The sequence below is a fragment of the Quercus lobata genome, chromosome 4 (genome assembly GCF_001633185.2).
Source record: "Quercus lobata isolate SW786 chromosome 4, ValleyOak3.0 Primary Assembly, whole genome shotgun sequence".
NCBI classification, from domain to species: Eukaryota; Viridiplantae; Streptophyta; class Magnoliopsida; order Fagales; family Fagaceae; genus Quercus; species Quercus lobata.
The window spans coordinates 44,100,980-44,128,922 of NC_044907.1; the positions used below are offsets into that span (position 1 = coordinate 44,100,980).

At 34.0% G+C, this 27,943-nt stretch overlaps 1 protein-coding gene across 1 annotated transcript; it reads left to right on the forward strand.

The window, feature by feature from the left end:
- Window positions 1–9,687: 9,687 nt before the first annotated feature.
- On the forward strand, window positions 9,688–27,779 carry LOC115985271 (ankyrin repeat-containing protein ITN1-like). Its single transcript, XM_031108233.1, has 4 exons — window positions 9,688–9,837; window positions 20,352–20,387; window positions 20,557–20,958; window positions 27,168–27,779. Exons 1-4 carry the CDS (start codon window positions 9,688–9,690, stop codon window positions 27,777–27,779), a joined length of 1,200 nt encoding a protein of 399 aa, XP_030964093.1.
- Window positions 27,780–27,943: the final 164 nt, after the last annotated feature.

Sequence of the window (27,943 nt, forward strand, 5' to 3'; positions counted from 1 at the left end):
TCTAATAAATAAGAAATTCTAGCGTTGTTGATATAATTAAGGTGAATTATTAGTTCAGACCATAATTGAGATCTCATTATTCTTGAGGATGCAATATGCTATAGAGATATGGTGGTTTTTTATATGGCAGGTTAGATACTAGCTTGTTTAGGAGCATTAAAGCACTCACACTAGCCTTTGTAAAATAGAAAAGGGGGTTAGTTTTACAAAATTTTACTCAAAAGCTACCCACATTAATCTATCTATAATACTATACATATACAATATTACTACAACAACCGTGTATATTTACACGATTACTGTAGCTTTCTATTTGATTATTTAAATCTATTTTCTCTCTCCTCTCTCACCTTTGTCAGACTCTTTTTCTTCCCTTGGCTTTCTTTAATCCAAAAAAAGAAGGAAGTGACGGAAGAAGAAGAAATCAACCCAATCCTGGCTCTCAAGGTAGTCTTTCTGATGTTGATCAATTTTTGGGATAGTCAATATTGCTAGCTCTTCCAGCAAGGTTTGTATAGATTTGGAGTTTGTTTCTGTATACTGCTTTTTGAAATGCTCCACTAGAGTGCTCTCAATATCCTTTAAGCCTTCAATTGTACTCCCATCATCAGTTTTAAGTTGTAGGATTCTACTTCTAGCTCTTCTTTGTTTCACAACAGTTTGGAAGTACTAGTATTCTGTCTCCTTGAACAATCCAGTCACTTCTAGCATTCTGTGCCCACATGATTTCCTCTTTAATCATCAAATTCTCTATCTCTTCTCGAAGACCTCTTTCTTTCTTTACATTAGTAATAGTTTGGATAGAATCCTGAATATCTAGGAGCTTCTGTTGTTTTTTCTTGATTTCCTTCTCAACCTTTCCAAAAACCTTCTTGTTCCAATCTATAAAATTGTCTCTTTACATAAGAAATCTTTTGATGCAATTTGAAAGCTCGAGACCCTTGAGTTCGAATATTCCAAGCTCTCTGAATGGTGTTCTTACACTCAAAATGGGTAAGCCACATTCTTTCAAACCTTAAAAGTCTTCTTCTAAATGGCTGCTGCCTTTCAAAATCCTGGATAATAGAGCCATGATCCAACCTTAAAATAGTTTGGTTCTGAAGAGCATAAAGTGGATATGAATTTATCAATTCTACAAAGGCAAAGGCTCTGTCAAGTCTTTCCATTACAAAAGATTCATCTTCTCTTTTATTCATCCATGTGCATCTTTGACATTTGGCCTCAAGTTCACAGAGTTCTAACTCATACAGAGTTTGCTGAAAAAATTCAGCTCCCGCAATTGTCCTATTGTTAAAAGAGAATTTATCATCATGTGACAAAACTTGGTTAAAGTCCCCAATGCATAACCAATTTGACTGAGCATTGTTCCTAATAAGCTTTAACTTCGACCAAACTTCTTCCCTTTTGGCATGGTCAGGTTGTCCATATACAAAAGTAATAGGAAAAGGATTACCTTTGTTGTCATGGAGATTACTGTGCACCACGTGCTTGGAACCATACTGTGTGATGAGGTTTTGATTTGGCATCCACCCTAATAGTAAACCACCACAGAGGCCTTCACGAGGGAACTCCCATCTATTCCAAAATTCATTTACCCTTCTCTTTAGCTAGCCTTGTTTCCATTAACACCATGATATCTGGCTTATATTCTTAGGCCTTTTTTTGACACTGTAGAACTACAGAGGAGGTGCCCAGCCCTCTACAATTCTAGCTCAAAATCCTTATGGTTGATGGGGCAACTGTTGAAGGCTAGCTTCCAGAAGCCCTGCATCTATTTCTGCATGATGAACAATGATGAGTGCATCAATATTATCCTCCTGATCCGTATTTATTTGAATTTGAGTGCCTTCTTTGTCAAAAAAGCCAAAGAACAGCCTCTGCCTAATGTTCCTTCCAAATTTTTCTCTCCTTCTTGATTCGTTTTCTCAAGCTCACTTTAGGTATGTCAATCTCTGTAGTTGTATCCCAATTTTCCTTACCCCATAGTGTAGAGTTCTGTAGAGAAGGGGATAGGAACAGTATAGGGGAAGGAGGGCTCGGGTCAAGGGTAAGGAGTTCAAATGGGCTTAGATTTCTTACAATGGATTCAACGTTATTGGGCTGGATGTCACCTGTTGGGCTTGTATGTTGGTCTGACTAAAGTAATACGTTGTAGAAGCCCCCATTTTGAGAATCTAGCAGTCTTGGCCCACTACTTGAGTCTCCCAATTCAAATTTAAATCTTCCCCTACTAACTCGTTACACCAATGACTCTATAAAAGAGTTAGGAGACTTTGGTATACAACCTTTCTCCCAACCGTGGCCTTGCATGGTTTTTGGTTTGTCTTCATGCAAGCTATTAAGGTTGAACATGATTGCCGTGGTATAACTTTTCGATTTTGAGTCCTCAAATTGGGGATGTTGGCTTAGCCCATTTGTAATAAAAGGATCATTTGATGCAGGACAACCAGAACAAAACTGAAACTACAATAAAATAAAGGGATATGACCTAGGAGTCAGCACCTAGACCTTGCTTGGAGTTAGTACCAAGCGAGGAAACCACTAGGAGTCAGCACCTAGGGTAGACCTGGAGTTAGCACCAGACCAAAGAAAGACCAAACGGCCATTTTTTTATTCATTAAAATATCAACTATCTCCTCAAGGAGTACAATAGGTTGTTTATAAAGGATTGCTAAATCCTAGTTCTAATTGGCTAGGAAACCTTAATTGTCTTATTACAAAAATAACCTTGATTCCAAATTAAAATACTAATAGCTTAATAAACTACTAGGACCTAAAACATAAAAATACAATTGACTTCCAAACATAAATAATATTAAATAATAATTTTTTTGCATCTCCCGCATCATTCTCCTTTGGTTAGAGAAAACTCGACCTCGAGTTCTAAAGCATTGAAGGATTAGGATGCTGACACTTGCTTCCAATCTAGAATCACCTTAGGGAGCGTAGAGAAAAGAAAAACCTTGAATTCCATTGTGTCAAACTTTTCTAGAATAACAAAATCAATATGTGGAATCAACATAATCTTATCTTGAGCCATTGGAAGCACTATGTTATCCACTTTCTCTACTTTAGCAAACCGTTTGTCTTCATGCACCATGGAAGGCTGATCAAAAGCAGATTCATTAGCTTCCAATATCACATCATGTGCACCCTCTAACATAATACTCTCTATAGAAACTATCTCTTCACCTTGCTGCTCTTCAATAGATTCATTTCCTTGCATGCATGTTAAAGCAACATTTGTCGAGGCATGTACGTTTGTGTCAAAATTAGGCTTTGGTGTTGCTTGAGGATTCTCCACGACCAAGATATCATCATTAATGTTGTCTTCTATTAGGGAAGCAATAAGTTCATAGTGATCAAGTATCCTTGGTTTCCCAATTGAATTGGTTTGAGTCTTTTTTTGCTTCATCTGAGCAATCTTGTCTTGAACATCTTTCATGAGCTTTACAGATAATTTCTTTAATTCCTTGGTAGATAATTCCTTGATAGATTGTTCAAAAGTGTGATGAGGACATGAAATGGGATGAGAATTCATCTCATTTGCTTTAATTTGAAAAGTACCACACTGAGATTGTGATAGATACTTAGCTCGAAAGTATGGTGACAAATACTCATCACAACGTTTTTCTTTCATATCTTCCCACACACTAATGGCAGGTTTATAATTTAGATAGCGGAAATATTCAAGATTCTTTCAAAACATTTGTGCTCCACCACTTAACTTCAACTTTACATACCTAACCTTTTTGTTATTTGCAAAATTTGCCTTGCTCAAAGAATTGCTCCATCCATTCATCCAGTAGACAAAATCCCGTGGATTTGTTTTACGACCATCAAAATAAGGTGCTTCTGATATTACCATAGCTCATTGGGCAAAAATATTTTTGCCAACTTGACTTGTTAGGTACGGCCCACTAAAGAAGGCACCAAATAAAGCTTCACTATTTGAACAGAAATAGAAAAACCCAATCAACATGGACTGGGTTTTGTGGTTTTTTTTTTAATTATTATTATTATTTTTATTTTACTAGGGCTAGTGGGACGAGCTGAGCTTTTTTTCTAAAATGGATCGGGTAAAATCTCTTCACAAGATAAACTAAAGAGGTGAATTTAGGAAAATAGAAAGACTCAGACAAGGTTGTGGGTTACCTATTGATATCATCACTGGGTTGTTGGTGGAATTGTAGCGGCGTTGTACTGTTTAAGTGAAGGCCATGGCAGCAGCGGCTCTTGTGGCAGCAATATCGATGGGCGTTTAGTGATGGTAGTTCTTGTAATCTAGGAGCTTCGATTTATCAGTGGTGTGGGTTTGGGATTTGTGTAAAAGAGCATGATAGTGAGGAAAGGATTTTTTAGCATGCCACATTTTTATCGACCTCATCCTCATCCGATGAGTCGTGAGCGTCCACCCTCTCATTAATTGTCTTAAGAGCAAGGGATTTGCTCTTCCTTTGTGATGACAATGACAACTCATATGTTTGAAGTGAGCCAATTAGTTCTTGAACTTTGATATCATCAAGATCCTTACTCTCTTCAATTGCTGTAACCTTTGCACGGAAGCTCTTCGGCAATGATCAAAGGATTTTCCTTACTATCTTTCAGTCCTCTGTTTTCTCACCCAAATTGAACTTACCAGTAACCATCTCATTCAACTTGCCATAGAATGAGTCAAATGACTCGTCTTCACTCATTTTTAGCTATTCAAATCGAGTGGTTAACATTTGCAATTTAGTGTCCTTCACCTTCTTTGTGCCTTCATAGGTGGTCTCCAATATTTGCCATGCCTCCTTGGCAACAGTTATGTGAGAAATCCTATGAAACTCATCTGGAGAAACACCACAAAAAATTGAATTCAAAGCTTTATTGTTAGCATTAGCTACTGCAAGGGCTGCCTTATCCCATGTGGATTTAGCAGCCTCCAGCCTAGTCCATCCAACATCTACCGCATCCCAAACGGTTTCATCAATTGAACACAAGAATGCCCTCATTCGGACTTTCCAAAAGGCATAGTTGCTTTTATCAAAATATGGTGGAGCATTTAAAGATTGAGACTGGTCCATCTCAAACAGGGTTAAGGATCGCATTTAGATAATTAAACCATAGCAAGTGCACCCACTCTGATACCAATTGAAAGTTCAAATTACTCTCTTCAATTGCTGTAACCTTTGCACGGAAGCTCTTCGGCAATGATCAAAGGATTTTCCTTACTATCTTTGAGTCCTCCGTTTTCTCACCCAAATTGAACTTGCCAGTAACCATCTCATTCAACTTGCCATAGAATGAGTCAAATGACTCGTCTTCACTCATTTTTAGCTATTCAAATCGAGTGGTTAACATTTGCAATTTAGTGTCCTTCACCTTCTTCGTGCCTTCATAGGTGGTCTCCAATATTTGCCATGCCTCCTTGGCAACAGTTACATGAGAAATCCTATGAAACTCATCTGGAAAAACACCACAAAAAATTGCATTCAAATCTTTATTGTTAGCATTAGCTGCCGCAAGGGCTGCCTTATCCCATGTGGATTTAGCAGCCTCCAGCCTAGTCCATCCAACATCTACCTCATCCCAAATGGTTTCATCAATTGAACACAAGAATGCCCTCATTCGGATTTTCCAAAAGGCATAGTTTCTTTCATCAAAATATGGTGGAGCATTTAAAGATTGAGACTGGTCCATCTCAAACGGGGTCAAGGATCGCACTTAGGTAATTAAACCATAGCAAGTGCACCCACTCTGATACCAATTGAAAGTTCAAATAGCGTGTAAAACACCTATGAATGTTTAGACCTCCAAATTACAAATTACCAATTCAAGCTTATTATCAAACAATGTATGTGCGGAAAATGAAAATAAGCTAAAATAAAATTGATAAAACAATCTAAACCAAAAATAATCACAACCACAGTAGTAATTAAATTAAATGACAAAGATTAAGGGAAGAGAGATGCAAACACAAAGACAACATATCGATGTATTATCGAAGAGGAAATCAAAGTCCTTGGCGTAAAATCTCTCTGCCGTCCTCCAAGAGGTCAATAATCCACTATATACTCTCTGCCGTCCTCCAAGAGGTCAATAATCCACTATATATTAAAGTTGGGATACATGAACAGCAGAAAACCCTCCAAGCCTAATCTATCCAGTATACCTAAGCCCTTCAAGTTTTTTGCTCTAATGAGGTTACATCAAACATTTGTCTTCTCTAACTTACCGAATCCCGTAATTAGCCCATTGCATCAACCAATATCAATTGGTCCCTTCCTAATTGTTTCCTAAGTATCAAATAACCTTCTCATAGATATGGGTATGGTGAGATAAGGATTTGGCCAATGTACCTCTCAAGGATGTAACAATGGAGAGGGTGAGAGTAGAGGAATTTGGAGAATCAAAGTATAAAGATTGTGGATGAGTCAATCTTATTTTTCTCTAGCATTTCTCTCTTAAAATTCTCTCTGGAAGCGCTCTACATTTCGTGGGTATAAGGGTATTTATAATAAGGTTTGTATGGAATGCAAAGAGTCAGTTTTGTAACAAACAGAGTGGTCTAGCGACTCGAGCTCGGGATTGGAACGAGTCGCAAGTTTGAGTCGCGAGCTAACGGCCTGGCTAGATTGGAAGTTTCGTCCTGTAGTGCAACAACTGGCGTGACCCTTCATCTCCTTTGCATACTTCACACATGTGCCATCTTTGGCGACTTGCCAGTCACGAGATCCAGTTGTGGGGCCTTTCTTGAGTGCATACTCTTGAGCTTTTCTTCACTCTCTTACACACTACCCTTACATGATTCCCACCTAAATATAGGGTTTCTAAATGCTGAATTACAAGCAAATTTGGCATGAAATAAAGCCAACTAATGATTGAATAAATTCAACCTTACAACATTCTATATTGAGGCTTGTTCTCAATAAATCTACACCTTAACTTTGGATTAATTGTGCATTTGTGGTTAAAAAAGGGTGAATAATTATTTTTTTTCTTTAAGAAATAATAACAAGCAATATTATTTGAGTAGCTAGAAAATCAAAAACAATAAGTTTAGAATGTCTGGTAGAACATGCTCCATCCAAACTAACAAAAGAAAAGATAACCTTGCTCTCTTGGCTAAAGCATGAGTTATAGAATTACCCTGCCACCTAGTATGAGAGGAAGCGTGAGTTCTAAGAGAACTTGCAGTAGACACTACATCTTTAATAATATGACCAATAGCAGAATGAAAAAAATCAGCATTTGTTAGAGCTTTGCACACCACCTCCGAATCCCCTTCAAATACAGATTGTTGAATGCCTAATTCCACAATGCATAGAGTTGTCCTTCGTGCTGCTAGTACCTCCAAGACCTCCACTGAAGAAGGGAGGGGAATTTTTTCAATTAGGTTATGTTTGGATACCGCTTATTGTTTAAAATTGAAAACTGAAAACAATGTAGCAAATTAATTTTTAAATATATGAATAGCATTATGGGACTTAGTTTTAATGAAAATTTTGCTAAAAAGAGTACTTGTGGATCCTATGAATAGTGCACAGGACCCACTAAAAATGCCAAACGCAAGTACTGAAATAATTTCAGTGCAATCCAAATGTAGACTATTACTTTTGCTAGAACTTCACCTTTGGCATTGCGGATTACTACTCCAATTCCTGCTTCATTTGTATCTTCAAGATTGCCCCATCATAATTCATTTTGAAGCTGTCACCCACTAGAGGTCTCCATTTAGTTACAGTTGGCACGAGCTAGGCTCTGTGCATCGAAAATGTCTACTGGAACTCGGAAAGATAGGTGGATGCTGCATCAAAGATTCTATCAGAAGGTAAACCAGATTCATTGAGCCTCAACTTGTTTCTGCAAAACCAAACAAACCACACAACTGTAGCAAAAAGCTCTAGCATTCGGGGTTGCTAGCCAACCAAGTTGATCAAGTCATGGAAAGTAAGAATGCCAGAAAAATCTTTACGAATCCAACTAAAGGTTGGCTCCCAAATCGGATAAAGATCTGTGCAACCCCATAAAGCATGGAATGTAGATTTCTGTGTTGAGGAATATAGACTACATCTTGTATCCTCCAAAACTTTACTCTTCTCCAGATTTTCTTTGATAGGTAGAGCCTCAGAACACACCTACCAGAGAAAAGTTTTAATTTTACTCGAAACTCTAAGCTTCCAAATGCAAGACCAAAAAAAATTTTGCCTTGAATTTTCTAAGCTTGACGGAATACCCTTATCTTCATCCTCACACAGCAGCTGATATCTAGTCTTAACCGAATACTCTCCATTCTTGCATCGTTGCCAAATAACACAATCCACCTGTCTGGACACACAGAGAGGAATAACTTTTATTCGTTGGGCTTCAAAGCAAAGGAAATGTTGATCAATCACCGAACTATTCCATAAACCCGAGTCTAAGTTCATCATGAAGTCGACCATAGCATCCTCCAAGGCAAGAACTCGAGGTGATAAAATCTTTGTTGTTTTAGTACCTGGGATCCCTCTATCATCATAGATCTTTATACTCTTCCTATCCCCTTTTCTCCACCTCATCCCAACCGATATGACCTTCCTAGCCCTCAATATGCTTTGCCAAGCATATGATCCCAAAGAGTTAGTAGCTTCAAAAATTGACCCCCTAGGAAAAAAAGGGTGAATTAAGATACAATAATTTTTTTTTTTTTTTTTTTTTGAGAAAGCAGCCAAGGAGGCTACTTTAATTAAAAGACGAAAAATCCGACAAATAACAGTTATACAGATTCGGAGGAATAGACTCCATCCAAACCAATAAAGGACTAGACAACCTAGCTCTCTTAGCTAAGGCATTAGCTAAAGCATTACCTTTCCTACGCACATGAGAAAAAGAAAAGCTCTAAAATGAGCTAGCAAACAATAAAATGTCATGAATAATATAACCACAAGACGAAAGTAATAAAAGTCTGTTACTAATGGCGTGAATGGAAGACTCCGAATCACCCTCAAAGACAACATTATGAAGACCAAGTTCCCGAACAAAATGAACCGCACGCCTAGCTGCCAAAGATTCGAGAGTAAAAACAGAATCTGGAATGGGAATTTGCTCTGCCAAAGCTACAACCACCTCCCCAAGTTCATTCCGAACAGCCATTCCAATACCCGCTGCCCTTAAATCCTCAAAAATCGCCCCCATCAAAGTTTGCCTTCGCAAAACCCGCATCAGGAGGCTTCCATCGAGGTCTCTATGCACGAACCTTCTTGTTGGGACAGCGACGGACCTGCTGGAACTCCTGCAGACGACGACGCGCAACACCAGCAATCTTAGTCAGCGGCCAAACCACCTCTCCCACCCGTAGCTTATTCCAACGATTCCATATAGTCCAGCAAGTCATCGCAAAAACTTCAGAATTCAGCGAGAAGCAAAACACCAGCTCAAGTAGGTCCCTAAACGAGCTGACCCTGGAAAATTCAAAAGGTAAAGACGTGAAACAAGGACCCCGCACCGAACAGATATCATCACAAGACCAAAGGGCATGAAGAACTGATTCCTCCCCTGCATGACAAAGGCTACAAATTGAGGATGGAACAATTCTACGCTTATGTAAATTAAGCATAGTGGGGATGGAATTTGTACAAGCTCGCCAAAGGAAAAATTTCACCTTGTTTGGAATGTTTAGCTTCTAGAGGCTGTTCCAAAACTTTTTCTGCCCAGCTATATCCGAAGATGAAGCCACCCCATTATCGTGCAAATCACATAACAAATGGTAACTTGGGCGAACCTGATACATACCAGTTCGAGAAGGAGGCCAAAACAGAAAATCCTTCTGAGCAGAATGGCAAACCAGGATGGATTTTATCTGCTGTGCTTCTGAAGGTATGAAAATAGTGTCCACCAGATTTGTGTTCTACCACCGAGAATCACTATCAATCAGCTGTTCCACTGTGGCTTCTTCTAAAAATACAGAAACCGGGGACAGAACTCTTCCTGAATGGGCACCAAGGAGCCAAGAATCCTTAAAAATCTTTACCAAGGACCCATCACCTATCCTCCACTGGGCACCTAACAAAATCACCTTTCAAGCTTTGAGAATACTTTTCCAAGCATAAGACCTTGAACTTGCCTTGGCATCAAAAATGGTACCTGTAGGAAAATATTTCGCCTTGAACACTATAAAATAGGGAATCTATGTCATGGACCAACCTCCAAACTTGCTTAGCTAACATGACCTCATTAAACTTACCCAACTCCCTAAAACCAAAGCCCCCTTTGAATTTTGGTTGACATAAAATATCCCACTTTTTCCAATGTATCTTCCTATGATCACCTTGTGGATACAATAATCTAAATGGATTTGAATTGTCCAAATCATGGCTAGGATCTATTTAAATTAGATCAATGGCTTATAATGTGTCACCTCGTTTAAAAACAGTAATAGAAGTAATGGATATGGTGTTTAAGTTAGTCCAACTAAGAAATAAAAAAACCTTTTATATATATATATATATATATACACATATAAAAACAAAATAGAAAGAAGATCGAATGGCTTTGAGAATAAAACAAGCAGATGTTGGGTGACGGTAGATCTACTACCGATGATGGTCTGATGGCTGCTGTGGTGTGGCAAAGAGTGAGAATACTTGCTAATTTTGAGTGAAAATTGTTATGTAGGAGACTAACAGAAAATCTAGATTCCTTATCTTCCTGTAACAGATTACAGCCTATCTGGGTTCTTTATTTTAGTGTAACAGATCAAGTGATCAAAGCTCTTATTCTTCTTCTTCCCTTTTTTCTATAGTCAACGAATGGATTTTAGAAGTGGGATTTTTTTTTTTCCTTCCTGTAGAATGGGTTTGAGAATCTTGCCTTTGATAGGAGCTACATTGTAGTTGTAGTTGCCGTCTGTTGGGTTCGTTAGCAGAAGTGCTGATGTGGCTTTGATGTGGAAGCAGTTAACACGAGTGGAGGAAGAGGTAGTTGAGTTAGTTAGCACAAGTGAATGAAGTTGAGTTAGTTAGGGGAATAACAGACTATATTGATTGGTAATTGCATATAAACACTTGTAAGGGAATGAAATTGGCATCTGTGAAATGTTAAGCAGATTGACTCTCTTCTCTATTGTTCTCTCTCTCTCTCTATTTCTCTTCTATTTCCATTCTAGGATGCCTAGTTCCTTTGAAGGACTACATTCATTCTCATCACTGTTTTGATAATAATTAGCAGGCTTAAATGACCAAATACCACTGTTTACCAAAATATATATTAATTTACCACTGTTTTAGAAATATGTATGGATCTATCACCTTTTTTAAACTCGAGTTTGCCGGGTAACTCAAGTTCTATAAACTTGAGTTCTTTAAAAAAAATTGCCTTCAAAATTGCCGGAAAATTTTAATTTTATGGAACTCGAGTACCATAAAAAACTTTCAAAATTTTTCCATGGAACTCGAGTACCATGGAAACACACAAGTTTCCCAAACTCAAGTACCTAAAAAGTTATAGATCTCTACATATTTATGAAACAGTGGTAGATTGATATATATTTCGATAAACAGTGCTATGGTGACATTTTGGCCATAATTCGCAAGAACTTATCAATCTTTTTTTGGTCTTTCTGTAGCGTTGCCCCTTCTCCGCCTTTTTTATTCTTTCTATTCTGAATAGTTACCAAATGATTTGATTTAAGATTTGGGCAAGGATAACTTGGTTACAACAAGTCCTACGTAATATGTGAACATGAGAAAGAGAAAGAGAGAGAAGGGGGGGGGGGGGGGGAAGAGAGGAGTGAGAGACACTAACTGGACATGTGTCATTTTAACATATTGCCACATCCACTTTTGTGCAAGATTTGCAGCAATCAAGGTTGCAACAAATCCTTGCCCTTAAGAATTTAGTAAGTATACGGGTCTTGTTCTTCTTCTACTCTGCTCTCTACCAACCCTTGATCTTGTTCTTGTTCTTCTTTCTTTTATTTGATTTTATTTATCTATTTACCTCTATTTTTATCGATCTTTAGCACTGCTAAGTTGGGCTTTTAAGTGAGATAGTGAGGTGGGTTGTTTTAAGCCATTTATCTATTTAAAATAGATCCTAGCCACGAAGTGGAGAGGCTCCATTTCAAAGTGAAATGGAGAGGATTCGAATCTCAACTTAGTAACATACATCTTCCAAATGTCAGAGTGTGTCTCCCGCAATCACCACACGTCGCCCAAGTTTAATATCTACATCATAAAGAATATATCATAACTTAGACCTTTTATGGGTTCATAGCTCAAGCCACATCTACATGCAAAGGACCTGTGGTCTAGATGCCTGAATTTGGAGACTGTTCATCCGTAGTATGTTACTTATGAGTTATGATATTTATATTACTTTTTAAACTACAAAAGCTTCTAAAGTTTTAACGTAAAATAATTCGTAACACTAACATTTACGGCATGTTATGATATTTATAAGACCTTTTATAGTACAAAATCTTTTAAACTTTTCACTTGAAAGAATAATAGGAGAATCTTAAATAAGGAAAGTAAGGACTTAGGAATGATATGTTACTCAACAAAAACACACCTGTGAGGCCTGTGTCAGCGAGACACATGTCTCATGCGTCTGGCATATATGAAAGCTTTTCATAATGTGGAGCCAGTGGAGGGGAGGGGCATCTTATGGCTGAAAATGACTAACACCATTTCTTGTTTCTCTTTTTATATTTACCAAGTTTGAGTCTTGTGAGAGTGATATTTGCTACTATTGTAAACTCCTTATTTTATTGTGGAACTTTGTTTGTCGTCACCTATAGATGTAGACATATTGCCGAATCATATAAATTCCTTGTGTCTAATTTTTTTCTCTCTTCTTTAATCTTGTGTAAACAGTTTGTTTTCATAGAAATAATGATGATTGTGGTGGAGATTTGATAGATGGCAGATTATATATTTATATAAAAAATAAAAAATAAAAAAATGATAACTTTTCCCACTTAACAACCAAAAAATAACCTTTGAAATTTGTGTTCTAATAAAAAGAGATGTTTGCAACTTTGGATTATCAAAGTTCATGTGGGTGGGTGTCAGGCTATACCTCCACATGTAACAATAGGCACTTCTTCTTTTTATTAATAAAACCACATTTTTAAAAATCAGAATGGTCAAAGAATCCAAAAAAAGCCCAATTCTTGAGTTTTGACCCATTTTCCTGGTTTTCCTAGATTGAATTAGGGTCTGGTTTTACGTTGAGCAGGCTGATTCAGTCTGATTTTTAAAATTATGACTAAACTAAAGAAAGTCTCAACATAGGCACAAAATTAAAAGAACATAAGATCAGTCATAAAAGAAAGAGAAACAGATTCAGTAAAAAAAAAAAAAAAAATGAGAAAAGAGAAACAGAATGTCAGAGAGGACATCTTGTTTGAAGAAGAAGAGAAAGGGACGATTGGAGAAATGGGGCCAGTCCCCGAAAGGCAGTGGCATATCTATTACCTTCCCCCCCCCCCCCCCCCACCCCCCCCCCCTTTTTTTTCTTTTTCTTTTTTTTTTTGTGGCTAAAATCCAGTAGATAACCAAGTATTGTTAAAATGGGTCTACTGAAACACCGATGTTCCATATCAGTGTATTTAGTTTTTATTTAAAACTCCACAATTTTAAACAGGTGGGGAGTCTTTTACTGGAATGGTGGACAAGTGACGTGGTCCACCATGAGGACTATATAATTTTTCCAGTGTATGTGCCAGTAAGATAAATACTATAAGTACCAGCCGGTAGGGTATTAAATTGACTTTCTTGGGCTTAATTAAACTTTTTATTCATTAATACTTAGAGTGGATTAGCTTAATTAAATTTTTATTTATGAATACTAATAGTTTTTTTTTTTTTACAAGATGGAATTTCTACTCTAACATAATCTAAGTGTATATGTATGTGAAACTCCCTCCTGGAGACTTAAACCCCGGCCCTTGCCTTCCATACTCCACAAACACTTATATTTGTAGAGTGACCACCGCACCAAGGGTGTGCGGTGGTATGAATACTTATAGTGAAATAGCTTAATTTCTATTGAACTTCTAGTTTAATTATAATTTTATAAATTATATAGATTAGTTGGATTCTTGTATGGATTTGATCTATTCCACTAAGGTGCGAGGTGTTTGTTCTGACAAATTTAGTTGGAAGCCAACTAGCAGTAGGGGTTTTGTGGTGAGCGGGTATTATCACTCTCTTTCCCCCTCTATCGTCACCTCGTTCCCGTGGAAACTTTTGTGGCATTCAAAGGTTCCCCCCCGGGTAGCTTTTTTTTCTTGGACTGCTGCTTTAGGCAAGATTCTAACTATTGATAACCTTCGGAAGAGGCATCTTGTTATTCTTGAGTGGTGTTATATGTGCAAAAGGTCTGGGGAATCTGTTGATCATTTCCTCCTTCACTGTCCTTTTGCTTTTGAGATGTGGAGTATGGTTTTTTGCTTGGGTGGTATTTGTTAGGTGATGCCGCAAAGGGTAGTGGATTTGTTAGACTGTTGGTCTTGCAACTTCAGGCGTCATTGTAATATAGTTATTTGGAGGATGGTGCCTCACTGTTTAATGTGGTGTATCCGGAGGGAGTGGAATGCTAGAAGCTTTGAGGGTCGTGAACGGTCCATTCTTGAGTTTAAGTCTTTTCTCTTTCTTACTCTTCTCGAATGGTGCTTAGTTTTACCTTCTTTTTCTTGTTTATCTCTTCCTGTTTTGTTTGATCTTTGTAATTTGGTTTCTTGATGTTTTTGCTTGCTTAGTACATTTTCTATGTACGGGCTTGTGTTCTTCTTTAATATATATCTTCCATTACTTATTAAAAAAAAAATATTACTATATAAGTTGTGCAATGCACGAAAAAGCTAAGAAAAATATATATTATGTTTGATAAATATTTAATTAATAAGTACTAATAAGTACAATTTAAAATAAGATAATTTGTATAACGAAATTATATGAAGGCTAAGCTTGTTATACCTCTAAAATCTAAAATCTAATTAAAAATAAATATTATAATTTCGACATAGATGGATGTGAGATTTAAAAAACTTATTTAATATCATAAGAAATTAAAAAAAAAAAAAATTGAAGTCCTCCTATTTTATTTTTCATCATCATTGTTTCTTTTACTCAAGATTCATTGGTCAATTCTGCTGCAAGGTATAAGCATTCCACCCGCTCATGCCACCAACCAAATTCCTATAAGCATCCAAAAATCAGAGAAGGAAAAAAGCGGTCAAGCAAGAAATGTCGGATCGGGTAAATTCTTATCAATACTCAACTTTTCATAGGATCTTTTATTTGTCACAATGAAAATAATATTTTGGAAAAACTTAAGTTTTGCTCACCTAATAAATAGCAATAGCATTATTTTCATTTAAATATAGATAATAGTGGTAAAATAATTTTCCATATTTTTCCAAGACAACGGAAATTGAGAAACTAATAAACTAATTTTTAGTTTTCCAGTATATACTAATACTAGATACAAAATGCTAAAGGAGAAAAATAAAAAATAAATAAAATATCAAACAGAAAAGGGAAGCTCTAATATAGGAACCTATGTTGCAGAATTGCACAAATCTAGGAGTTGTAACTACTAATCTTTTGACTATCACATACTCTTAGTGCGATGGTTACTCCACACATATAGGTACAAGTAAAATTTCTATCTTGTATAAAACAAAAAATAAATAAATAAAAAAACTACTAATCTTTTGTGATATTTGACAAACAAGACCTAGTCTTGGTTGTATGTTGAAGTAATGCTACATATATAAACTATTTTACAACATTTTTGTAAAATGTTGTTATGGTCAACTTTTTACTGATTTTCATCTAGACACACTATTAACATCATTTCTTTTATTTATCAATAATTACTCAACACATCAGCAGTTTATAATTACTTTTTATAAAAAAGTTTGTATCTCTAGCATTACTCTATATGTAAATGCTTGTTCACTCCCAACTCTCAAGTCCAACTTAAGTGGTAAAGGAGGGCTCTTTAGGGTCTAAATTTCTTTCTACTATCTCACCAGACAAACAAATAGGAAGAGGCAGTTCTTTCTTTGGATTGATAGAAATAAAAGATATCCCTTGATAAATGCATTTTTCCCTATAGAAAGAGGGAAAGAAAAAGAGTTAAAAACAAGGATAATGATGCATATGAGGAACATGATGTATGAGAAATGAAGCTCAAACAAGAATGAGTGCATGAATGAATATCATGAAAGACCACAAGATGTATGAGATAGAATCACAAGCATTCACACATAACCGAAAAACACATGCATTCATACAAAGCACCCACACGGGTTATGGCATAGACATAGAGGCAAAAGTGCATAAGTACAAACAATGTCAAAATGAATGAATGAATGCATGGACATGGTTTACTATCCATAAAACACTTATCCCCAAGGTTAGGCACTCATTAAAGCCCAAATGGGGATGAAGATGTCATTTGGACATTTCATCGAACACCCGGTGTGCAAATGAAAAAACAACATATGAACCGATGAATGAACATGTGCACAACTAGCCTTAATTCAGGAAAATTATGTCACAAATGAACAAAATCAAACTCATAGCATCAAATTCAACATAATTCAATAAAAAATATTAGACAAAAATGAAGTTTTTTTGAGAGTGCCACTGCCCAAACTTAGATTTTGAGAAAACTAAATCGTAGCTTGATCAACTCCCGAGTTACTTGTGAAGCACTCACGAGTGACTTTGACCCTCTGTTTTTCAAAACCAAATTTTCAAGATTTTTTTCAAAATACAAGACTCAAAAGAGATAAAATCAAGGTTATTGAAAAACACCTCCAAAGGCAAACAAAACAAACAAAAATCTTTCTGATTCAACCATAATAAGATTATGCACATACAAATTAATCGAATTTAAATGAGCACAATCACACAAATAAGATAGGCATTCAATGAGGAATAGACTCGTGTGTTGTGTGTAAATATCAAATGCGAATTAGTCCAAAATTCTAGAATGAGGCTTCAATGACCAAAAATTTAGTCTCAGTTGCGTCAATATAGATATAAATTTATGATTTATGTGAAACTTCAACTTACCAAACTTGTTTTCATACATTGGAACACAAATGCCTCAAAATACTTGTTTTGTAATAACATAAGTCTTTTGCTTTGGCATCTACAACATATATCACATTAAACTCCACATTTTCCTAGTCAAATTAGTTTTCAAATTACGGGTTTTTAAGAGTTTTTTCGCATAATAAAATTGTGAGGAGAGAGATATGAACCATTTTACAATCGTGTCAAGATCAGTCAAATAAATAGAAAAACAAAGTATGACAACATGGAATATGCATTTACCACAAACAAATATAGAATTTCGGATTTCACTTACAGTTAATACAAGGCGCATACATAACAAGACTAAGCCCATAAATGCACTATGTTATTAGTATGATGGTATTAGACCAAATTTTACAATCTCCCATTTTGGCTATTCTTTGACAAAATACATTTATACAGTAAATTCCACAAAAATACAAGGAAAGAAAAGCATGAATTACAATCAAATTGACTCGAAATAAAGTCAACAAAAATGAACATAGAAAAATCACAACTTAACAGTTATGGCCAACCAAACACCCCCCCTATGGAGAATTTCTTTGTCAACCACATGAACTCCCATAGAAGCACACTTATTTTTTACTTCCATGATATTTCGCTGAAAGTTATTCACTGTCTCATTATTCTTGTTCACGTTGTTCAACTCAATTTTCAGATTGACCACGTGCGTGTGAGATACAAGTATATTACCATTCAAGAACCTTCCAAACTCCTTGCACAATGTCTTGTTCCACTACTAGAGACAATGCTGAGGGTGAAAGAGTTGCATTAGAGTTTTAAGCACCTAATCTCATGCCTTCCATTGTTGATAGAGTGGATTCTCACTTGTTGACATAATTTTGTTTAGGGGGTCATTAAAAAATTTAAATGAAAAAAAAAAAATTTAATAAAAAGAGAACTTGAATATATTGAGTTATTAACAAAAAAAAAAAAAAATTGAAGTTTTACAATTTTCTCTTACAAGTTTTCAAATTTTAAATTGTTATATGATAGTTCATTATGAGTATTTATTGCCATTGTGGGTAGTTATGACCATTTTATCTTGTTAAGTTTGTCTAACATTTTTATTTTTAAGTAGTTGTTATTATCTATTTTTCTTTGTTTTTATAAAAATATTTTAAACTAAATGAATAAACTCAAATCATTAACTTTACAATTTTTTTTTTGAATTTTTCTGACTTTATAACAAAAAGTTATTATAATATGATAACAATACACACATGCATATTCCTAATTACTAAATTATATAAAGTTATATTATATTTAGGGTCATGTTAATGGATATCCTATGAAAATTGTTATATTTCCTATGAAAGTGGTGTCAAAACATTTCCCTTATATTTTATACTATACACACAAACTTCCACATACATCATTATTTACACAAATAACATTTTAACAAAAAATAATGCACACAATAAATATTAGATACACTCACACACATATAATATAAAGAATAATGCTAGAGATACAAATTATTTTACAAAATATTTTACAAACTGCTGATATGGTGAGCGATTATTGGTAAATGAAAAAGTGATATTAATGGTGGGCCGAGATAAAACCTAATAGGAGGTTAGCCACATCAATATTTTGTAAAAATGTTGTAAAATAGTTCACAGTTGTAGCATTACTCTAATATAAATTTATGATAAAGAGTGACACTTACAATCCACAAACACTTATATATTCTTACTCTTAGAGTTGAAAATATTTGTAATAAGGGTGTATAAAATTTAAGTCCGGGTGTACAAAAATAAAAATTTTAAGAATAAATTAAAGTATTAAACTAACAAAAAATATATTATATAAAATAATAATAAAAAATGAAGGCAGGAGGTTCATTTGAACCCTAAACAAAGTGTAGTGCTGCCTCTGTTTGTTGATGTTGTACCACTCTTATCTTGGAGATACTTTTAACTTTTCAGGATTTAGTTGTGTAACATCAATAAAATCAGCAAGGAGTAGGATCAAAAAAGGGAAGTTATTGTTTGATGCTTCCAAAGCGCATAGTTAGAACTATCAGGCTTGATAGAGATAAGATTTGAAACGTGCATGGATAAAATAAAATGGTGTTTATGGTGGAGAGAACTTGTAAGATTGAAGTTATTAATAGCTGATTGGTTGAAAAAATGGATTCAATTTTTGGATCTTCAAGTCTTGGATACCATGAAGATTGAGAATTCAAGAAAAATATAAGAAAACGAGAGAAATGTTAAAAAAAAAAATTTAGAGAGAAAACTTCACTAGAATGTAGATCTCTACTCTGGATGGATTTTAGTTACAGTGAACTATTTAAACTGTATCGCAAATCTATAGCTTCCTCTAGGCTCTAAAAAAAACTTCTTACTACAAATACATTACAAATCTACATCTACATAACCAATTAGGGGTCAGCATGGGTCGTGTTGAGGGGATTTTTTGACCCAACCCACCATGGTGAGTCACAAAAAATTCAACCCAACCCATCACATAAGTCCAACCTAACCCAACCCAACCCAACCCACATGGGTCGGATTGGGTTGAGTTGAACCCATGGGTTTGACAAATTTTTATTATCATTATCATTATTATTATTATTATTATTATTATTATTATTATTATTAAATTGAGTAGAAAAAAATATAAATATTAATATATTAAAAAAACCTAAAGATTAGTATCAATGTAACTCCTTAAAGGAAAACAATACTAATGACTAAATAACAATAGTAATTTATTAGAATTTGTGTAAACTAATTAGCTTTTATATAGGATAGGAAGAACTGGTTATTTAAAAAAAATTATTAATTATATAATATATATTATATATATATATATATATATATTAAATTAGTATTAGTAGGAGGAATCGAGGAAATGCTGCTCTATAGCTGGTTTTTTTTTTTTTTTTTAAATTATTAAGTATATAATATATATTTAAATATATATATAAGTGCCCACAGCTGATTTAAAAAAAATTATTATTAAATATATAATATATTTTAAATATATATATTAAATATGGTGGGTCGGGTTGGGTTTGGTGGGTTTGTAATTTTATGACCCAAACCCAACCCGACCCACTATAAAATTTTTTTTGTAACCCAACCCAACCCACCAAGCCTTAAAAACTGACCCAACCCGACGGGTCGGGTTTGGCAGGTCGGTGGGTTTTATGTACACCCCTATAACCAATCTTGATAGCAAAAGCGTAAACCCTAACTAACTGTTCTCTATTCTTTTTAAGTAAGTGTATTTGATTTTGTTTTTTGTTTTTTCACTTTGCAGCTTGAGGATCTGTTTGGAATCTCCTTAAATTCCTGGGTATGATACATTAGTCAATTAATTTCATATCTTACTTATTGATCATTATGGCCAACTTCTCTCTTCTTCTTCTTCTTTTTTTTTTTTTAATTTAAATTTTTTATTATCTAGTTGACTAAACATTGTTTTGATTATTGACTCAGAAATCAATCAAATATATGAATTGAAGCTCCTTCACCACCAATCCGATAAACTTTTACTTCACATGTGTGAAGTGTTACCAGGTTTGAGTTTTCAACTAGAAATTGGTATGGTTATTAAAGCAACCATCAAAGCTGTCAAGAAAGGGAGAGTTGAATTTGTTATTGCTATACTGAACGCATGTCCTGAACTTGTATGGTGTGTTGAAAACTCCACGGAACGAAACATATTTATGCTTGCCGTTCTTCATCGTCAGGATGAAGTATTTCGACTCCTATGCAAATCTACTGCAAAGAACTCAAAACTTGCAGGAGCAGATAAAGATTCAAATAGCATATTACATATTGCAGCGATGTTCGAACCTTCTGCTAAACGTAATACCGTTCCAGGGGCAGCTTTTCTAATGCAAAGAGAAGCACAATGGTATAAGGTAATATCTCTCACTTTATATATTTTTAAAATAACTTCAATGATGACTTGTTTTCGGTTCTCTCTTAGTTTTATGATTAACTAGTCACTAAGAGTATCCACACTAGTAAAGCCATAAATTTAGTAATATGACTTTACAAAAAGTTACTTTATTTATTTTAACTTTTAACATAATAAAATAATATAAACAACACAATAAAATAATTTATCTAATTTAATAAATAATTTATTTATTTATTCCTCTATAATTCTTCACTATTTTCAAGCACTCACGGTGGCACAACCTCCACCCGTGTAAAACTCCTCTGGGAAGAAAGAACCAAAATCAGCCACAACACAAACACGAACACAAACACAAACCCACAACAAAAACCCCAAATCAGCCACAACACAAACACAAACCCAAACACAAACCCAACAACCCCAAACTCAGCAACTCCAAATCAGCCACAAAGCCTGCACAACATAGGCATCGATTTCTGGGTGTTTCTCTTCCATGTAAGCAGCGTAGTAGCGGTTCTCGTCAATGAACACGGTTCAGCCATTGTGGTTGAGTGCTTTCCATAAAAGGGTCTCTTGGGTTAGCCCAAATACAAGAAAATTGCATGGGGAAAAACATTTTCAAAGCACATCAAAGATTTGCTTGAGCTCTACGTAGGCCATGTGGAATGTGTTATTGGATGTTGAAGCGTAGTGAAGGAGGGTGTTGATAAGGGTTATTGGAATATTCTCTAGTATAGATAAGGGTCTGAATCGGAGCTGGGCGGGCTTTGTGGGTCTGTCGGTGGCTGGGATCGGCGAGGTGGAGGAAGACTAGAGAAGTGAAGAAAGAGAGAGAATTTGAGTGAAAATTTTGAGAAGAAATAGAGAAAGTTTTGAGAAAAGAAAAGAGCAAGAAAATGAAAGAGTAGAGAAAATGAGAGAGACGGATGAACAGATATGAAAGAAAAAGAAGAGAAAAAATAAAGAAAAGAAATCAATAAAATAATTAAAGTAGTTTGAACATAGAATAAAAATATATTTTCTATTTTACCTTTAGTTATAGTGTACAACCATCTTTAATTGTGCATGGAACCAAAAATTTTGGCTATAGTTTCACTAGTGAAGCCTCATTTTTTGCATTTAGCGGTGTTAAAAATAGCAATATAGCTTTTTAGCACCACCAATGCTAGTACTCTAATCCATACTATACACAGGAACCTATCTATTTGTGAGGTAAACTAAAATAATTTTAATAAAATTTTAAATTGATTAAGAAATTATATCATTGCATGATTTGCTCTTGTATGCCTTCAATTTGTGTTACAATTTGACGAAGAAGTCATTGCTTGAATGTGTAATAGTTTAGAAAAAATTTGTCAAACAGTATCAAATACTACAAAAAAATAACTCAAAAATTTAGATATTAAAAATTTTGAAAGACCAAAAAATATTAAAGGATCAAATGATTCACTGCTTAGAAATTATTGAAACAAAATAAAATATATATGACTAAACAATAAAGAAATAAAAGAAAGATGCATTACATTCAAAAGAATAATTCATGGCTATAACTATTGAAATGAATCAAAAGATTTAGAGCCTATAAATTATAGATCATATGTGTGTGTGTGTGTGTGTGTGTGTGTAACTACACAAATTTAGGTGTTAAAACTTCCAAAATACCAAAAAAAAAAAATATTTAATTAAAGAATAAGTTATTGAAATAATTCAAAAAATATATGACTATTCAAAAGAGAAATATAAGAAAAAGAAAAAAGTACACGAACCCATAAAATAATAAGTTTTAAATTTTAACAGGTCTAAACTTTAAACGAATCTTCTCAGCATGTGGCCCACGCTAAAAAAATATTGAGCAGGAGCCCACGTTGAAATAATGAAAGCCATACCTCCTGTTAATATATCATATATAAGCTTTCTACCCAATAAATTAACATACTTTCATATCGTGAGGTAAAGTAAAGACATATGCAGTAGCAAAAATCTTAAATTTCAATTATTGCAAGCATTTTTATCCTGTAAAAAATGACTAAAGAAAGTTTGGTGGTTCGAGTACAAAAATTACTTTTTAAAAAATACATAAAAAAACCATAAAATATTTTTTTTTTCTTTTTAAACAAAGTAGAGGAGAAGAAAATAACAGAAGATGAGCTTATACCTTTATTTGGCTTTTAAAATATATATATATATATATATATATATATATTAGGGTTTGCATTGATTTTATAGTGTTCATAATTAACCTCGCAAATTTGGAGATAAATTATCAACGTTTGAGTTTGAGTTTGAGTTTAAGTTGGATTTGTTAGAGAGATAGAATTTCACTCCTTGTTAAGTTTGGACTAAACATAAATAATTTTGTCTAAAAAAACGATAATGATGAGTTTGAGTTTAAGTTGAATTTGTTAGAGAGATAGAGTTTTACTCATTGTTAAGTTATCAACGTTTGGGTTTGAATTTTAGTTGGACTTGTTAGAAAGATAGAGTTTCACTTCTTATTAAGTTTGGACTAAATAAAAATAATTTTGTCTAAAAAAAATGATAATGATGAGTTTGAGTTTAAGTTGAACTTGTTAGAGAGATAGAATTTCACTCCTTGTTAAATTTGGACTAAACAAAAATAATTTTATTTTAAAAAAAAATGATAATGATGTGGCAAGCTCTAAAGAGGTTAATAAAAAGTCAAAGGTTTTGGTTATATATATATATATATATATATATATATTTATATATATATTATTTGACACTCTTTGAAAATGTTGACTAAGTGTGTGTTTGGCTCCAAATTAAAAAGTCAACTTATTTTACCATTCAGCTTATTTTTGTTACTATTCATGGCCTCACTGCACTTTTTTGGTACTATTCATGAGTCCTATTGTACTATTTAAACTAATTTTTACTTTTATCTACAGTACTTTTAAGAAAAAGTTTTCAATTTCAGCAAAATAAGCGAATTCAAAGCATACCCTAAAAGTATTAAAGAGCCCCTTAAAGGTGAGAATGCCTGAGTGTATAGGTGACTAAAGAGTAAAGATCCACATAAATGTCAGAATGTGAGTGATCTAGTACTAGAGAAGTACGACTTCAATATCCTATCAATAAGGTTAGGAAAATGAACAGAAATGAGATAATAATAATAAAAAAATCATAAAATGTCAAATACGAAATGGAAGTGAAATGAAAGAGACTAAAAGATTGGGTGATTTCATATTCTAATTCGTTTTTTTTTTTTTTTTTTTGAATTCATTAAATTGTTAGATTTAATTAAACTTATATATATATATATATATAAGAGTTTAAATCTATAGCGCTTGCTACTGATCATTGTGCTCTTTATTATCTTATTTGTTCTACGATAAAAGACTTTATCAACTGAGCTAATTAGAACTCACTAAGAATATAAGTGTGATCTCCGGTAGATGCTTGTAAGAGTAAAAGGCACAAAACCTCTTAGATCTCAAAAGAGTAGCGTGCAGTAAAATTTTCTTTATATACCTAGTGAAACTGGACTAAAACCCTAATTACTTGATGGGCTTAACAAGCTAAATTTAAAATCTGCAGAATCGTGCTTCGATTGATCAAACAGCATCTTCGATCAATCGAACCAACTAAAATCAGATTCTTTCAAAACTGCAGCTACCTACACAAGTTTGTGTTCTTGTATTTTTCAATTATCATATACATATAGAACCTAACATTAAATATTTTATTGAGATTCATATTGTTTCATACTGAACGGTGATAATATTTATATGATTAAAAACATTGTGTTTATTTTTTGTTGGAAAAATATGATTGATACAAATTACTCAATTTATTATCTCATAAAGCTTAAAAGATACAATCTATGAAGAAGAAGCAACTAATATAAATTAGATGAAGGTCGTATAAATAGGTGTAAAATTTGTACCATATTCTATATTGGGTCTTAAAATTTTAATTTTTGAAAATTAAAGTCTCAAATTTATAAGTTTGTTTCAATTCAAGGTCTTTGTTTTTCTTTATTATTTTGCGCAGCAATATAATATATTGAAATGGAAAACCATTGATCAAACTCTGCGTTTCAATTGTTCATAAATCAATTTTGGAATTATTAAATAGAAAGAATAAAGAGAGAAATATCTGTTTAGAGAGAGAAAATTTCACTTAGAGTTATAAAGTGATGGGCAAAAAATAGAAATTGATTCCTTAGGTAAAATATAAAATTTTATAAATGGCTTCCCTTTTTCTCTGCGCTATTACTACTCAAAATAAGGTATATCATATATGAATAAAGTATGTAAATACAGGATTCAAATTGAAATGATTTCCCAAGTTTATGACTTTAATTAATGAATTTAAGAAACTGAGACCTAATCTAAAATAGTGTGTAGACTCTAATCCTTTTTATGTAATTTCACCTATGAATTAAAATAGATAAAACCTCTAAAGTGCCATATTATTATTATTATTATTATTATTATTATTTTCACTCAATAGTTATAAAGGGAGAGGGGCTATTTGAATCCTAAATGTCATAAACATTTCAAAATGTGACAACCAATTGAGTTATAAAGTTCTTGACTATTATTATAGTGTATCTTATATACTATAATAATCTCTAAAAAATATCCTATACACTAGACCAAATAGGCCCAAGACCCAAAGGCCAAGATGTAACTGTCATGATTCAGTGCATCACTACACTTTATTATCCTTACAAAATTAGTACTTGTGCACTTGTATACGTACGTATTTTTGTATTATTTAATGCTCCTATATAATAGGGAAAATTATCCTTTCACACTTGTACTAATCTACTATTTCACATACATATCTATAATTGATGTGAAATGTTCATATTTTAACACTTAAAAGTGAAAGTAAACATAGAAATGTAAAATAGTGGGGGTGTGAAAATTGAACCATATATAAAAGTAACCATTATACAGCTATACACACAACTCAACATGCAAATTTTCAGGCATTTAATCTTCTTACTTTTTAATTCTATAAACCTTTCATTCACAGTAGATCAAATCGTTCTTTAAAATAATGGGAAAAAGACACTAAATTACAAGGTATTTTTTTTTTAGATAGTTATAATATACCACTAACCTCATAGATTGAACCATTTCCCCCTAAATCCTCAAGTACTTTGTGCATGAGGAGATACCACTTAAGTTACAAGCTAAGAGAAGGGGGCTGGGGGGGCCAACGTCCCCCTGGCTTCTCCAAAAATGCCCCTCCCCCTCTATTTTAATGTCAAAATTTTGAATAACTTTTAGTTAATGGCCCCCTTCATTTTTTTTTTTTAAATTATAAATATTCTTTAATTTATTGGTGTCTCATTTATTTTCCTTTTAATATTGACTTTTCATTAGGGATGGTAATGGGGAGGGGTAGGGCTGAAGGATGAGATTTTCACCCCCGCTCCGCATGGTTTTGTCTTATCCCAACCCGTCCCGTCCCATATGATGGGGAAAACTTCCTTGCCCCATCGCCGCCCCTTGGAGCCTCGTGGGCCCCATCCCACCTTGTAAAATTCTACTTTATGTTAATTTGCCACATAACCATTAGAATATTTTTTATAAAGCTTATTTCATTAATATAAATATACTTGAGATTACAACTAAATTTATTTCATCGAATAAAACTAATTTTTAGCAAGAACGGAATAATATTATCCAAGTGTTTAACAAGACAATATTACAATAAAAACAAAAACATTAATATCAACGCATTTAAATAAGCTAGTGTTTATTTGTTTGTTCAAATAGTATGAATTTAGGGTATGAAAAATTTACAAGTATAACCCTTATCAATGTAAGGCGGGGATGTTGAGGGGGGGGCCGGGGGGGGGGGGGGGTAAAATGTCTAAACACATCCCTGCCCCATCCCTATGTGAGGTAGGGAAAACCTTCGCGGGGCGGGGTAAAGCTGTCATCCCTACTTTTTGTCATGTATAAGTCATTAATTTTAGGGGTATTTAAAGCATAGGTTTATAAAAATATATAAGTAAATAATTTTACCCCAAAAAAAAAAAAAAATTTCCCAAAATAAAGTCATATGCATTTATTTTAAGAGAATTAAGGATGTTGGAATACAATGATACATTTAACTTGAACCCCCTTAAGAAAAATTAAATTTCTGGCACTGCCACTGCTTGGCAAATGAGGTTTTGTATATCTTAAACTATAATCTTTATGAGGTTTTGTATAATAAATGCAGGAGGTGGAAAATGTTGTCCATCCTTCCGTGAGAGACTCCATAAACACAAACGGTCAAACAGCACGAGAATTGTTTACAGAAAGCCATAAAGAGTTGGTGAAAGAAGGAGAAAAATGGGTGAAGGAGACGTCATCTTCTTGTACATTAGTAGGTGCTCTAATTGTTACCATTATGTTTGCAGCAGTAATTACTGTTCCAGGTGGCAACAATCAAGATTCAGGCTTGCCAACATTCTTACATGGGAAGCTGTTTATGGTCTTTATAATATGTGATGCTCTGTCTCTACTTTCTGCCTCAACTTCATTGTTAATGTTTCTTGGCGTCCTCACATCACGTTATGCGGAGGAAGATTTCCTTAGATCCTTACCCATAAAGATGATGATAGGCCTTTCCACCCTTATCTTCTCCATAGCAACCATGATGATAACCTTTTGTGCTTCTCTTTTTATTATTCTACAAGGAAAATCATGGGTGGTCATTCCAGTCATTTGCCTTGCTAGTCTTCCAGTCACACTATTTGCATGGATGGAATTCCGCCTTCTCATTGACATAGTCAAGTCAACTTATGGACCAAGAATCTTAGACCAGAAACTGAAGCGTGGGTGGTTGTAAGTTATTTGTGGTTTAGAGTGATGTCAGAAATTATTATTTTTACTTTGTTTGGAAAGATAACTGATGAACTTTCCTCTTGTGTTGCATATTGTGTGTTTTTTTCATTTTAGACCTTTTTATCTTAAATCAAATAAATCATAACTCCATTATATATTTTCACTTTT

Bases quoted from the DNA above. Each gene is read 5' to 3' on its own strand.
- LOC115985271 (XM_031108233.1), top strand. From the start codon at position 9,688: ATGAAGCCACCCCATTATCGTGCAAATCACATAACAAATGGTAACTTG. The intron at 9,838-20,351 runs GTATGAAAATAG...TTCACTTTGCAG, and splicing joins TATCTGCTGTGCTTCTGAAG to CTTGAGGATCTGTTTGGAAT. The intron at 20,388-20,556 runs GTATGATACATT...TATGAATTGAAG, and splicing joins GAATCTCCTTAAATTCCTGG to CTCCTTCACCACCAATCCGA.